General features: G+C 33.2%; 2 protein-coding genes across 2 annotated transcripts in view; one reads left to right on the top strand and one right to left on the bottom strand.

Annotated features, from left to right (window-relative positions):
• Window positions 1–1,526: 1,526 nt before the first annotated feature.
• Window positions 1,527–16,311, top strand: part of LOC111418639 (cadherin 99C) — a 46,870-nt gene continuing 32,085 nt past the window's right edge. The window contains exons 1-2 of the mRNA XM_023051262.2: window positions 1,527–1,969; window positions 12,227–12,304. Coding sequence (XP_022907030.2) covers window positions 12,235–12,304 — 70 coding nt within the window. The 5' untranslated portion in view covers window positions 1,527–1,969; window positions 12,227–12,234. The remainder of the gene's footprint in view (window positions 1,970–12,226; window positions 12,305–16,311) is intronic.
• LOC139429323 (putative gustatory receptor 28a) lies at window positions 12,258–13,575 on the bottom strand. The gene is made up of 2 exons (XM_071194997.1): window positions 12,485–13,575; window positions 12,258–12,433 (listed from the first exon to the last, which is right to left on the bottom strand). The coding sequence occupies exons 1-2, from the start codon at window positions 13,340–13,342 to the stop codon at window positions 12,317–12,319; spliced, it is 975 nt and encodes a 324-aa protein (XP_071051098.1). The 5' UTR covers window positions 13,343–13,575; the 3' UTR covers window positions 12,258–12,316.

Here is a 16,311-nt window from a genome sequence, read left to right as displayed (position 1 = left end):
AGCTTGCATGTCGAAACTATCGTGGCATTGCGCTGAAAATACTGAATACCGCTGCTGTTATGAATATAGACACCACTGATAAAAGTTAGTGGTGTCTAGATAGAAACAGTAATACAAGACTGTTTTGTCACTGTTGGAACATGTCTGAATGTTTCTAGTTCTAGTGACAGCTGTTGCATATTTTTATTGAACTAAAACTAGAACTAACAACAAGATCTAGAACTAGAATCATTCTGGCTTAGCCGTCTTGAGAGACATGCGGCTAAATCCGAATGTTTCTAGTTCTCGATCTAGTATTAGTTCTAGTATTGCACTGGCACTTTCACGAGAACTAACCAAGACCTAGAACTAGAATCATTCGGGTTTTGCCGTCTTAAGAGACGTGCGGCTAAATCCGAATGTTTCTAGTTCTCGGTCTAGTGTTAGTTTTAGTTTTACACTAGCAATATGAGTTGAACTAGGACAAGACCTAGAACTAGAATCATTCTGGTTTAACTGTTTTGAGAGACGTGCGGCTAAAATCGAATGTTTCTAGTTCTCGGTCTAGTATTAGTTCTAGTATTGCACTAGCACTATTACCAGAACTAACCAAGACCAAGAACTAGAATCATTCGGGTTTAGCCGTCTTGAGAGACGTGCGGCTAAAACCGAATGTTTCTAGTTCTCGGTCTAGTGTTAGTTCTAGTTTTACACTAGCAATATAACTAGAACTAGCACAAGACCTAGAACTAGAATCATTCTGGTTTAACTGTCTTGAGAGACGTGCAGCTAAATCCGAATGTTTCTTAGCCTCTTGCATGTCGAAACTATCTTGGCATTGCGCTGAAAATACTGAATACCGCTGATGTTAGGAATATAGACACTACTGATAGAAGTCTAATACAAGACTGTTTTATTTGCAAAATACTAGTTACTGCTATATTGACATCGTTACTGAAGAATATTCTTGAAGAATAAAAGCGTTTATATTGATTTTAGCTTATTACTTAAATTCCTATATGGGTGTCGATAGTCTTGGATGCCTCAGCTAAAATTAATTATTACCAATTTCTAAGGAACCAAATTTGACATTTTTATTTCAATTAACTTATACAACCAAAACAACATCTAAATTGTTAAAAGATTGGTCTATATATCTTTAAATTTCGAAAACCATTTATATTGGTTAAATTCAATATTTTTATTTCCTTCTCGATAGGCAACCAATTAAACATTATTTCATGATTCATTCGCTGAATCACCTATTCAGTATTCCTACAGGAAGTAGTAAACAAAACCAAACAATTCAAATTACTTCCAATTACGAAAGTGTTTAGCATGTTAAATTGAATAAATCATTATTCAAATTTGAAGAGATTAATAAATTTTATTGCAATCTTAAGATTTTTTTACCATTTTATTTTTTAAAATTTTTTTTTTGATTTTTAATAAAGTTTTTAATAGTATAAATCAAAATTTTCTTGTATTCAAAACGCCTTACATCTTCATAAAACGCAACCAAATATGACTGGTAACTATAGAAAGGTAGTAAAATCAAGCTCCTTCCAACCAACGGACAGCGGACCTTCTACCTCTTCTCTTTTCCTATACCTGGTATTGCTCCGCGTACCTCAAGAAGTAAGTCGTGGGTAGAACGAAGCAGGTGCGGTTATATCGGGTTTTGCAATTTTTCTTCTTTTACTCCTAACATGAATAAGACGCGAAGCAACAACTAACATTTTAAGATTTTGCGACTTTGTGTTCAGTGTCTAAATCAATTTTTGTTAAGTGACCAGTGCCAAAACACTTAAAGAAATCACCTTGAAATCACTAAAATCATATTCACCTCTCGTTCTCCCAACGATATTTCTTTAGGTATCAATATGGTGTGCTGACACAAAGTTCTTAGGGGAACCTCCTTCATGCAAGAAGAGTCGAATTGAAAAGGGATATGTGGAGATACGTTTTTAAAAATAAATTTAGCGTAAAGGTAAAGCTTTTTGAACTTATTTTTTTTTTTTTGAACGTGATTTTCATTTCGGTATCTCTCAACTTTAATCTTCTTCGTAACGTATCGTGTACCTGACCTCGTTTACGTGAAGACGCCGCTTACCCACTTTTAGTTATTCTTGGAACTTGATGAATCGAAAATTTTAATCATTTCAAATTTCTTCTTGTATTAAGAAATAAGAACCCGTTACGCGGTTCATTATGCAACGTGAAAGTGCTGCTACAACCTTTAGTTTTAACATTTTAAAGAATTTTTTAATAAAATTTAACCGTTTTTTAAGAATAACAGTATTTCCTTTTATTTTTTTTTATTGGAGAAAACGGGAATTTCCTCGGCACTTCACTATTATGTTCGTTCTAATTGAGTAGCTGTGAACTTGTATTTCCGGTTAAAAGACCAGGAAATGTTGGATTTAATTTGAATTAAAACGAGTACATTTTTACTAAAATTTTTGAAATTCTTAAGTATCATCTGTATTACTAATTGAACAATTTTAAGAAAGATCACGTTTTAAATCGGAGTCTAATACGATCAACGCGATGTGAATGTATGATGAATAAAGGTCGGAAACCAACACGTAATTCCCGTTACGTGATGAGAATCAAGTGTGAATTGTAAAGGATCTTCAGATGCACCATGAAATGATCTTGGAAGATTAACAAAAAATATATTAATTAATTGTGACGTTAATATTTTGTAATGTATTTAGAAATATGCGTATACAATGTGGTTAGTATTGTTTATAAAAAGTTGCTTGGACAGCCTCGAATTGTTGTTGGGTCCGCAAAAAACCTATCGAATTACAAGGTCTTAACGCGTCAAAGTCGAGCCAGTTTCTTTTTTTCTTAAAGTTTAATTTTAAAATGGAATGAGATGAATAAGCTTTTAAACGTCGCTTGTACAATATGTAAAATGATCAGGAAACGGTTTTTTTTCTCTCACACGATTGTAGGTAACGTGGAGTTTCGCTTTGTGAAAGTTTCTGATGTAACAGTTGTGACTAGAGTTCTTCTGATTTAACCATTTTTTTGTATTCTTTTTTAAAACAAAAATTATTTATGATAAATCATTTTTTTTAACGATAATTTTAAGATATTGGAGGAATTTTTACTTTAAATTCTTTGAAATAAAGAACAGTTTTTTCTTGTTTGACTACCAATGTTAATTGGTAGTTTAAATAACAGATTGTTTGTGGATGTTAACGGTTTAAGAAAAAAAAAACGGTGTTGTCATACTTTATATCTGCTGTGTATTATTATGCAGGATAACGTGATTTATTGGATTGAGTTTGGAATACTCCGTTTATTTTTAGATAAATTTATGATATATCATAGAAGATACTTAAAATATTAACCTTTTAGATAAGAAAAAGCCTAAAAATTTCCACTTATAATATTTATTATCTTACAAATAATAATTTAAGTATATTTTAGTAATTTTACTTATTTACAGTTGGTATAACTTCCAACAAGTTTGACACAAAAGTTACTAATGTCACTAATTTCGAGTTATTCATGTTTCGTTAAAAATGTAGAAATACAACAACATAATATATTTCCATAAAAACCAGGGAGTACCTACTTATTTTGTCCCACATAAAATTCAACATGTCTGAATGTTTCTAGTTCTAGGTCTAATGTTAATTCTAGTGACAGTGGTAGATAGCGCTAGTTAACGTAAGATATGACTATGTTGCAAATTTACATTGAACTAAAACTAGAACTAACACAAGACCAAGAACTAGAATCATTCAGGTTTAGCCGCCTTGAGAGACGTGCGGCTTTAATCCGAATGTTTCTAGTTCTCCGTCTAGTGTTAGTTCTAGTATTGCACCAGCACAATCACAAGAACTAACACAAAACCTAGAACTAGAATCATTCGGGTTTAGCCGTCTTAAGAGACGTGCGGCTCAATCCGAATGTTTCTAGTTCTCGGTCTAGTGTTAGTTCTAATATTGCACTATCACTATCACTGGAACTAATACAAGACCTAAAACTAGAATCATTCTCGTTTGGCTGTCTTGAGAGACGTGCGGCTAAACCCGAATGTTTCTAGTTCTCGGTATAGTGTTAGTTCTAGTTTTACACTAGCACTATCACAAGAACTAAGACAAGACCTACAACATTCGGATTTAGCCGCACGTCTCTTAAGACGGCTAAACCCGAATGATTCTAGTTCTAGGTCTTGTGTTAGTTCTTGTGATTGTGCTACTGCAATACTAGAACTAACATTAGAACGAGAACTAGAAACATTCGGATTTAGCCGCACGTCTCTTAAGACGGCTAAACCCGAATGACTCTAGTTCTAGGTCTTGTGTTAGTTCTTGTGATTGTGCTAGTGCAATACTACAACTAACACTAGACCTAACAAATATTCTGATTTTGTTCCACGTGTCTCAAGACGGCTAAACCCGAATGATCCTAGTTCTAGGTCTTGTCTTAGTTCTAGAGATAGTGCTAGTGTAAAATTAGAACTAACAATACACCGAGAACTAGAATCATTCGGGTTTAGCCGTCTTCAGAGTCGTGCGGCTAAATCCGAATGTTTCTAGTTCTCGGTCTAGTGTTAGTTCTAGTATTGCACTATCACTGGAACTAACACAAGACCTAGAACTAGAATCATTCTGGTTTAGCTGTCTTGAGAGACGTGCGGCTAAACCCGAATGTTTCTAGTTCTCGGTGTATTGTTAGTTCTAATTTTACACTAGCACTATCTCTAGAACTAAGACAAGACCTAGAACTAGGATCATTCGGGTTTAGCCGTCTTGAGACACGTGGAACAAAATCAGAATATTTGTTAGGTCTAGTGTTAGTTGTAGTATTGCACTAGCACAATCACAAGAACTAACACAAGACCTAGAACTAGAGTCATTCGGGTTTAGCCGTCTTAAGAGACGTGCGGCTAAATCCGAATGTTTCTAGTTCTCGTTCTAATGTTAGTTCTAGTATTGCAGTAGCACAATCACAAGAACTAACACAAGACCTAGAACTAGAATCATTCGGGTTTAGCCGTCTTAAGAGACGTGCGGCTAAATCCGAATGTTTCTAGTTCTCGGTCTAGTGTTAGTTCTAGTATTGCACTACCACAATCACAAGACCTAGAACTAAAATCATTCGGGTTTAGCCGTCTTCAGAGTCGTGCGGCTAAATCCGAATGTTTCTAGTTCTCGGTCTAGTGTTAGTTCTAGTATTGTACTATCACTGGAACTAACACAAAACCTAGAACTAGAATCATTCTGGTTTAGCTGTCTTGAGAGACGTGCGACTACACTCGAATGTTTCTAGTTCTTGATCTAGTGTTAGTTCTAGTTTTATACTAGCACTATCACTAGAACTAAGACAAGACCTAGAACTAGAATCATTCATGTTTAGCCGTCTTGAGAGCAGAGCTGGGCAATACTTAACTACGTAGTCAACTACTTTTTGTGTAAAAGTAGTTGTTGTTATTCGATTATTTTATGCTGACATAAAATATTCGCAGAAAGTAGTTAAGAAAGTAGTTAACTCCTCATTGTTAACTACTTTAGGTATTCTAACTATTTTTGTGAATGCTGATTGAATTTATTTTCAATGAATGATGATTCTGTTGAGGCTATAATTGCGTCAGTAATGATACCGTTCAATTGAGGTGGCTGAATGTTTACCAGGAAATTGATCATATATTAAACAAAAAATTGTTCTTAAAACTTATTATAAACAAATGTTGTGGTTTGTTTGATGACGATGTTCTGGAAAGGAAGTGATGATAACCTAAATTTAACTGATGTACAACCTGGGAATATGTTTTTTGATCTCAAAGAAGATGAAAATTCAAAAAATTATGATAAATACAAAAAAAACATCCGAATCATAAAAAGATTTAGTAAGAAATAAATTGGAGTTAGAGTTACAGTACTTGGAAGATAGAAGAACTAATAAACAAATGCTCCATGATTATAAGTTAATTAAACAAGTATTTATAAAATACAACACCACCTTACCATCGTCAGCTGTAGTTGTACGGATGTTCAATTTTGCAACCTTGCTTAATTCATCAAGAAGACATGTTATCGCTGACAATGTTTTTGAGCAGTTCGTTTTTTGAAAGCAAACTTAACTTAAATTAAAAGCAGCTTTCAAAGTTACAAGATTCTACGTATATTTGTTTATTATATTTTATATTTTTTAAATAACTTTAAATTTTTAAATAATCTTAATACCTACCTCATAAGTTTCAGTTTTGTGTTTTTCTACCAAAAGAATCTGACTTTTAAGCATAATTACAGTTCAAACAGTTGTTGACTGCTAACTAGAAACTAGTTACCTTTAAAATAAGCTTTATATAATAAAAAGTAGTTTATCTTATTTTGCATTTATTTATTTATTAATTATTGTAGAACTTTTTCTACATTTTTGCAGTTATAGTTATAAAAGTGGTTACATATTTAATTACTAACTACTTGGTAGTTAGTAATCTAAGTACCATATTTTTCTGAAATGTTTCTAGTTCTAGGTCTAGTGTTAATTCTAGTATTGCACTATCACTATCACTGGAACTAACACAAGACCTAGAACTAGAATCATTCGAGTTTAGCCGTCTTAAGAGACGTGCGGCTTTAATCCGAATGTTTCTAGTTCTCGGTCTAGTATTAGCTCTAGTTTTACACTAGCACTATCACTAGAACTAACACTAGACCTAGAACCAGAAACATGCGGGTTTAGCCGCACCCTATACTATTGCACTAGCACTATCACTGCTTCTCATCTCTTTCCAAGTAAAACTTTTTCTTTGTAAAATTACCCAATGCCTGTACTATTAAGCTATGTTTCGTAACTATGGTTACTGCATTCATATATTGCGAGTTATATGAAATTCCCGGTATATCGATTGTCAAACCCTACTATTTGAGTAATAACAGCTCTATTGAGGTTCAAAGGAAATTTGCGATCAAGTACAAGCTGAAGACAACCAGTCCAAGAGTAATAATAACCAACGATCTAGCAACGTCGTTCGCTTCACCTCTCTCTCGATGAGCCATAACGAGTTTTAATCTGTCTCATTGATAAATACCGGATGTTTGTAAATAAGTTCAGCGTCTTGATTTTAAAACAGATGTACTGAAGTAAAGTTATTATCTTGAATTGTGATTATAAATGTAATTTTAAAAGCTGAGTGATAGCTCATTTAGAACGGAGCAAAGCAAGATAAAGCTATTATACGTCATTTCTGTTTCGCTAGAACCGGAATAATTGCTGATTGAGGACTAAATTCTGCTAACAAGAGACTATTTTTGCTTACAAAAGATTAAATATTGCTGGTTAAAGGTTGGATATTTCTTACAAAAGACTAGATACTATCGATAAAAGATTAAATACTGGTTGCAGAAGACTGCACAATGCTAACAGAAGAATATATACTAATAGAAGACTAGATACTGCTAATAGAAGATTAAATCTGTCTTTAGAAGGCCATATAACATATTAGTAGAAGCTAATACTATTGGTGCGGAGGACTACTTATTGCTAATGGAAGATCAGATTCTGCTTGCAAAAGACTGTGCTACTACTTTTTTATTATGAACCCTACTAGCTTGTATCTCAGGGGAAGCAGATCTTTGGTCCACAACTGGATGGTAAAAGTTAAGTGAAGGATGTTAAATGTCTTCCTCCTCCTTTATTATATCTTGCACCAAATTGTTTGATTACTATACAAGCTAAAACCTGAATCAGGATTAATATGACAAAATTAGTACGTAATAGATAACAAAATAGATGATTCAATACAGGAATTAATTGACGATTGTCGGTTTCTAGTTTCCCTCAATTTTCTCCGCACGTGGACGCCATAGCGCTCGCCGCTGGTCTCAGAGTTTCGTCTTGTCTTGATAAGATAGTATTTTAGGTGGATACGAACACAAGTTATTCATAGCAACACATCTCAAATCGAATAAAAATTACTGATTATTCGGGCAACAACGCCCTCTTACCATCGAAAGGATGAACTGATATGAAAAACAAGCAAACATAACCCCACAAATATGTGAACAAAGTAAATCCTAATAAAACCGTAATAATTGGAAAACGTTGGCAGATATTTGGATACTAGTAATAAAAGTAAAAGTCCAGATACTGTTGGTTAAATACTAAATACAGCTTATAGAAGACTAGGTATTGCTTGTAGAAGACTAAATACTGTTGGCAGTTGTCTACATATTAGTAGTAAGTGGCTATATTCCGTTTAAGAAAGCCTTATAAGACTAAATATTGGGTTCTGATACTGTTGGTAAATGATTCTTTAGGATTTCTCCTGTTATTCAACAAATGATGATTGCTGCGATTGCTCCTATCTCATCGTTGTGCTGCTATCCTTTTCCCCCTCTTGTCCATTGCATATTTTGGATATTCAATCTTCCGCCAATCGGTCCACATGTTGACTCCTACTTGAGTCAATTGATGATATAATCGGTGTTATGGGGTGGTTAAAGGCCAAAGGTGTCTTTGGGTTCATTGGTATAAAGTTAAACATAGCTATGTTTTGTTGTACAAGAAAATCTTTTGCTGATTTGACAATTTTTTTAGTTTTGTTACAGAAAGCAACAGTAGGGGTTTTTCTTATTTCTGTAAAGTTATTGTCATTAAAAAATTCTAAAGTTTTTGAAATATATAAAGGTTAAACTAAAATTAGAACTAAAACTAGAACAAACACTAGAAATAATAATTGTTTTTGGTTTTTCTTAACATTGTGTTGATTTAGATGAAAATACTTTTTTCTATACTTTTTCAATGTTATATTTATTTAAGTTCTCTATTCTACATGTTTCGAGGATCCAGTCCTCATCTTCAGGAAAATTCGTCAATTTTTGAATAGAAGATAACCATATCCCTCGGATTACAATTCAAAATTCATAATACACGCCGATGAATTCTAGAATCTTCCAATTCAATTTTAATAGTTTATTTCTGTTTTAATTGTTTAATCGTAAGAATTTTGAATTGTAATCCGAGGGATATGGTTATCTTTTATTCAAAAATTGACGAATTTTCCTGAAGATGAGGACTGGATCCTCGAAACATGTAGAATGGAGAACTTAAATAAATATAACATTGAAAAAGTATAGAAAAAAGTATTTTCTTCTAAAACACTAGAAAGTTTCGGGTTTTGCCGTGCGTTTTTTAATAAAAGGTTTCACGTTTCGGATGCCATGTTGCAACCTTCTTCAGAAACTGGTTCGAAGTCCCCAACCCAAACCAACCCAAACCAACCCAACCCAACCCTACCCAACCCAACCCAACCCTACCCAACCCAACCCAACCCAATCCAACCCTTTTTTTTTTGCGCAGAGGAGGGGAAAATGCGTTATGCACCCCGGCCTACTGTTGGCGCATCTAAGATGTTCGTAGAGATCTGTTTCAACCGGGAGTGTGGGACTATGAAATAGCCCCATTCACTACACGTGGAGACCGGTCGACTCTGCGCGTTTACAAAGACCAACAAACCTTACGAGACCCTGGGCCAGGGTAAGGAAGATGAGATTAACATCTTCAGGAGAAGCTCACTCATTCCGCGCGATCGCACAGAAATTAGATCCGCACAGAGCCTTGAGAGCCGAGATAAAGAGCAAGAGACGGCGATCTTTGGAAGGAGCTCGATGGTATCGAGGTCACCACCACTACCACAACCAGAGAAGGTGATGAAGTCGAGTAGATCGGAAGTCGAAGACCTGGACCAGACCTTCGTATCGGTGGAAGAAGTTCCGACAGACAAGGAGAAGATGATGTTACCCGGCGGCCTGGTATTTCCGGCCATGGTGGACCTCGAAAGTCAGACGCCGGCGAGGATAAGAAGCTGGTCTATTGATAGCGGCATTACAAAACGGAAGAGGATGCAGAGAGACGACAGCGGGGAAGCGGCTGAAAGCAAGAAAAGAGAGGAAACGGAGAAGAGGGAGACGAGGGAGATCGCTACCCAGACACAGTCGGTAGAAGAAGTAGAAAGCCTTAGGAAACAGAATGACAGGCTTAAGATAGAAAAGGCGATGCGATATTCGGATTGGTTAGAAACCGCGGACCTGAAATGGGAGGATTCTGATTTCAGAACAACCTCGATAAAGGAGGGAAACCCCGTGTGGGATAAATTAGCGACGACGAAAGTCGTCATGGTTGAGCCAGACGACGTCGCCATGGAGAAAAGTGTTCAGGCGCACTTCAAGAGGACGTACCCGGTGCTGGAGGAATTAGGCGGAGAGTATGAGAGATGTCGACCCGAATAAAAGTAAAAGGAGAGGAGCGGGAAAGGTCCGAAAGGGTCATAAAGATCAACGCGGGTACGTCCGGGCTCGATACTTGGACGAACTTGGCCAGAGTCAGGGAGAACATCAAAGATGTGAAAGACATTGCCCTGCATCACCTGAAAGGGATGACGCTGAAAGCCCTCCGCACAATGGTGGAAATAATCTTTAGACCGATGGGCGTAAGAGTGGTCATATACACGACACTGGCCAAGAGACAAGAGGAACAGAAAATAGAAAGTGAGACAGGGAGAAGCAAAAAACATCGACACGAGAAACACCTACGCACTGATAGTGGAAAACAAGACGATGTCATACGAGGAAGCCGTCATGGGAATAAAAGAAGCGATGAACGGAAGGAAAGAAATCGAACTAATCGAGGGTATTAGAAAGACTAGAGACGGGCGCGTTCTGATTACCACGAGAAGGGATAAAGAGGGGACTGCAGAAGTGCAAAAAAATACTGGCTGCGCGTGAGGGGCAGAGCGCCCAATCCAACCCAACCCAACCCAACTCAACCCAACCCAACTTTTTATTAAAAAACGCACGGCAAACCAGAAAGTTTCTAGTGTTAGTTCTAGTTTTAGTTCTAATTTTAGTTTAAATCACACCGGCCGTGAAAGCCTTCGTACTTATATATAAAGGTTTCTCTAAAATAACTAAACCAGCGTTTTTATCAGCATTTATGATTATTAAAGTTTTCATTTCATCCAGTATGGTGTTAGATGTTGTGGTCCTGTTAGATTAACTCTCCTTCCTTTTCAGCCAGTCAACCAGATCCTGCCTTAAGTTCTCCTCTTCTGGTGTGTTATGAGCAGCAGTTTCGAGTTCGATGGATATTTTAGGTAAATTGTGTCCCTGTGGCGCAATACTACATGTGTGATCATTGTTCAGTAGTTCCCATTCCTTATTGAAGCATTGATGTTGGATTCCAATCCTTGGCTGAAAATGGTGTTGTGATTTGTTATTTATGTTAGTTTTACTCAAACTTTCCTGTTTCTTGTTCCAAGCATTGTCAAGTTCATCTCTTTTGTGAATTTTAGCTTGAACAATCGTTTCTGTAGTTCAATGCGATGTAGTCTGATAGATGATCAATTTTATGGCGAAATTAATGTTTTTGTTGCCTGGTTTTATGCCTCCTTGTATAAGTTGCAATTGCTAGAAATTTCGACTACCAGGTAGTAGAAGGTCATCGGTTATGACTCCCTTCTAGCTCCATCTTGCATTTTTGCTCCTCTTTAGACGTCACTAATGATCATTAAATGATCATTATGCCATCGCCATTTAATTTTGCTACTTCAGCTTGTATCTTTTCCTGCTACGCCATGACGTGGTATATTAGTTGGTAGTTCCTGCACATTCCTCTTCACTCATACATATCTATTTTGTGATTTTGAAGCTCTATCAAAACATTCATGTTCCAGGACATAATGTTCTAAATGGCCAATCTTAACAAGTTTTTTTTGGTTTTCCGCTAATCTTTGAACATATTAAGAGACTTTTACTATTAAAAATCTTTATTATTCGTAAATTAACTAGAATAACTAATTTTTTTTGTAACTTTAATCACAGCTGAGAAAAACTGACAAATAAAAAATTAATTACATAATTTATACAATCTAATCTTTTGACATTAAAGATTGTTTTACATTTTTTATACATTCCAGTGTGCAATAAAAACACTCAACCTTAATCTTTGTTTAATGTCTTGAAGTAATTGTGGTAGAAATCTCCGCACATAAATCATCGATATTAAAGAAACAGAGCCCGCAGTGAAACGGCAACAATTTTTTATTTAAAAAAAAATGCATTCTTCGCTTTCATAAATTTCCCAGTTTGTTGAACACCCAACAAACTTTCCATCTTTTTAACCAATTTAAAAAAACTTTGCAACCGTAACTAATTGTATCATAAACAACTATTTATTAAATATTTATTTATTATAATTTTATTTATTTATTTTGTTGCAGTGGAGGTGATGGCTTTAAAATTCATCCTTCTTCAATGCATTTTTGCAAGTTTTCTTATCAAAAATGTTTCTTCAGCAGGTAAGTTAAGATTTAATCAATACTCAAAGAAATCGTTTCATTAATTAAAAAATTCGCCGCTTTTCTTTGAATGCTATCGATATCAAATTGGAGAAGAATCAATAAATAAGTTGTTAATGAAGCAAACATCTAAAAAAAATTATTTTTCGAGTTAATTTTAAAGAAATAAATAAATCTTACTGAAAACACAAACGTTAAATCCATATTAAATAATTCGCAAGCTTTTAATTCTAATTTATCGTGCATTAATTTAAACACAGAAACCATAATAACATTTCTCGTGTCGACGTTTTCAGGTTCGATTTTAACGTTAAATAAAATATTTTTCGTCTCGTTCACTTCGGCGCATAACAAAGTCGTCGTTCTCATCGATAAAAATAATTCGACGCTGTAAAATAGTAATAATCGAGTTGAACTAAATATATGAAAAAGATTATTTTCCTTTCCAACCGTTAAACAATACAAAACTATATAACCATCTGATAATAACAAAATAAACGATAAAATAAAAGTTATTAAAATCATAAATCCGAAAACGTTGTTTAAATGACGAACTGCATCGACGATTTTTTTATGTATTTTTAGCGCAATTTCGATGTCGACTTCTAATTTTTCTAATTGTTTAATATGGCTTGAGCAATTGTTAATTTTTTGTTTTAAAAATTCGTTGATTATTTGGGTTCGTGTTTTGAAAATTAAAGCGGAAACATAAAATTTTGATTTCGTTGTTGATATTATCATAATCGGGGCCATCGTTTCGTACAATTTCCAAGATAACTCCTCATCGATGCGATTAAACCCAAAATAAATCGATATCGTACTTAAAAAATAAAAAATAAAGTAATTAAAAAACGCCAAAGAAATAGTTGCCTTCTTTAAAAAATCATTTTTCCTTTTCATTTCTTTTCCCAATTTCAACCCGAACAAATCCTCATCGATTTTTTCAAACAATTTAAGCGTATCCGTTTCCTTTTTAAACGAAAGTGTGTTACAATAAATTATTGCGTAAACCATCACGATTATATTCCCAATAAACATCGCTTCTTTTAATACAATAACAATAGCCGAAGAAAAATCGTATTGGATTAATTCACCGACAAAAAATAAACACGTAAAATACGAAGATAAATGGAACAAAGCGAAAAAAGCGGATAGAAAGGATCGTTTGTATTCGCCAGTTTTCGATTTGAAGAATGATTGTTGTCCGAAAATTTTACAAATTGTGTTGAATACGAATAAAGATTCGCCTAAAGGTGTTGGTCTCGGTTTTGTTTGTACTTGTATTGCCTGAAAAAGATTAAAATGAACGAGGTGAATGCAATTTGAACGTAATAAGCAGGTATTATCGAGGTGAAAGTCGATTAAAACGAGATTTGTTAGGTGAAAGTAATAGAATTGGACCAATTTAATACGTAACAGTTCAATAATTATTACTGATTTGTTATAATTATTAAGAATTTGTCTATTCATCCATCTCATTTTAAAAGAAACCTCTTAAATGACGGGTTTTTTCAACGATGATTAAATTTATTTATTTTTTATACAGGGTGATTCACATAAGAACCGGCACAGAGCAGGGACATGTAGAGGACAATAAATTAAGATGATTTAACGTAACTTACCTCTATACTAAGACTAAAGACACTAAAGACACGTATTTCGTATTGTTACTTAAAATAAGAAAAAATTTAGTAGTCGCCTATAAAATTGTACGTCAAACTTGACAAATAGGTTATAAAGTTATTTGACGACAAGGTTTATCTTTTCTCCATCGCCTTTTATTCTTGAGTTATGATCGATTTTAACACCAAAAGTACCCAATTTTGACATTTTGGGGATTTTCTCTTTATCACCTGAAAATCATTACATCTAAACTAAATTTGTTTATGAGTAAGGTCCTTTTAGTTCCTAATAAACAATTTATTTGAAATATACTTTTCTCCATCACCTTTAATTTTTGAGTTATGATTTATTTTAATACCAAAAGTACTCAATTTTGACATTTTGGTGATTTTTTCTTTATCACTAGAAAATCATTATACCTAAACTAAATTTGTTTATGGATGATGTCTTTTTAGTTCATAATAAACAATTTATTCCTAAAAAAATTTTCTGCATTACCTTTCATTCTTAAGCTATGATCGATTTTAAGATTAAAAGTACTCAGTTTTGACATTTTGGGGATTTTTTCTTTATCACTAGAAAATCGTTATACCTAAACTAAATTTGTTTATGGATGATGTCTTCTTAGTTGATAATAAACAACTTATTCCTAAAAAACTTCTTTCCATCACCTTTCATCCTTGAGTTATGATCAATTTTAATACAAAAAGTACTCAATTTTGATATTTTCATGATTTTCTCTTTTTATCATTAGAAAATTATTATAACTAAACCAAATCTGTTTATGGATGATGTCTTTTTAGTTCATAATAAACAATTTATTCCTAAAAAAATTTTCTCCATCACCTTTCATTCTTAAGCTATGATCGATTTTAAGATCAAAAGTACTCAGTTTTGACATTTTGGGGATTTTCTCTTTATCACTAGAAAATCATTATATCTAAACTAAGTTTGTTTATGGATGACGTCTTCTTAGTTGATAATAAACAACTTATTCCTAAAAAACTTTTCTCTATCACCTTTAATTTTTGAGTTATGATCTATTTTAATACCAAAAGTACTCAATTTTAGCATTTTGGTGATTTTTTCTTTATCACTAGAAAATCATTATACCTAAACTAAATTTGTTTATGGATGATGTCTTTTTAGTTCATAATAAACAATTTATTCCTAAAAAATTTTTCTCCATCGCCTTTCATTCTTAAGCTATGATCGATTTTAAGATTAAAAGTACCCAGTTTTGACATTTTGGGGATTTTTTCTTTATCACTAGAAAATCGTTATATCTAAACTAAATTTGTTTATGGATGGTCTTCTTAGTTGATAATTAACAACTTATTCCTAAAAAACTTTTCTCCATCACCTTTCATCTTTGAGTTATGATCAATTTTAATATAAAAAGTACTCAATTTTGATATTTCGATGATTTTCTCTTTTTATCATTAGAAAATCATTATAACTAAACCAAATCTGTTTATGAGTAATGTCCTTTTAGTTCATAATAAACAATTTATTTGAAATATACTTTTCTCCATCACCTTTAATTTTTGAGTTATGATCTATTTTAATACCAAAAGTACTCAATTTTAGCATTTTGGTGATTTTTTCTTTATCACTAGAAAATCATTATATCTAAACTAAATTTGTTTATGGATGATGTCTTTTTAGTTCATAATAAACAATTTATTCCTAAAAAAAATTTCTCCATCATCTTTCATTCTTAAGCTATGATCGATTTTAAGATCAAAAGTACTCAGTTTTGACATTTTGGGAATTTTCTCTTTATCGCTAGAAAATCATTATACCTAAACTATATTTGTTTATGGATGATGTCTTCTTAGTTGATAATAAATAACTTATTCCCAAAAGCTTTTCTCCATCACCTTTCATCCTTGAGTTATGATCAATTCTAATACCAAAAGTATACAATTTTGATATTTCGATGATTTTCTCTTTTTATCATTAGAAAATCATTATAACTAAACCAAATCTGTTTATGAGTGATGTCTTTTTAGTTCATAATAAACAATTTATTTCAAATAAACTTTTCTCCATCATCTTTAATTTTTGAGTTATGATATATTTTAATACCAAAAGTACCCAATTTTAACATTTTGGCGATTTTTTCTTTATCACTACAAAATCATTATACCTAAACTAAATTTGTTTATGGATGATGTCTTCTTAGTTGATAATAAACAACTTATTCCTAAAAAACTTTTCTCCATCACCTTTCATCCTTGAGTTATGATCAATTTTAATACCAAAAGTATTCAATTTTGATTTTCTCTTTATCATTAGAAAATCATTATAACTAAACCAAATCTGTTTATGAGTAATGTCCTTTTAGTTCATAATAAACAATTTATTTGAAATATACTTTT

The sequence above is a fragment of the Onthophagus taurus genome, chromosome 3 (assembly GCF_036711975.1).
Source record: "Onthophagus taurus isolate NC chromosome 3, IU_Otau_3.0, whole genome shotgun sequence".
Classification (NCBI taxonomy): Eukaryota; Metazoa; Arthropoda; class Insecta; order Coleoptera; family Scarabaeidae; genus Onthophagus; species Onthophagus taurus.
This window is presented reverse-complemented; position numbering and strand designations above follow the sequence as displayed.

Bases quoted from the DNA above. Each gene is read 5' to 3' on its own strand.
- LOC139429323 (XM_071194997.1), bottom strand. From the start codon at position 13,342: ATGTTTATTGGGAATATAATCGTGATGGTTTACGCAATAATTTATTGT. The intron at 12,434-12,484 runs GTAAGATTTATT...AATTTTTTTTAG, and splicing joins ATTTAACGTTTGTGTTTTCA to ATGTTTGCTTCATTAACAAC.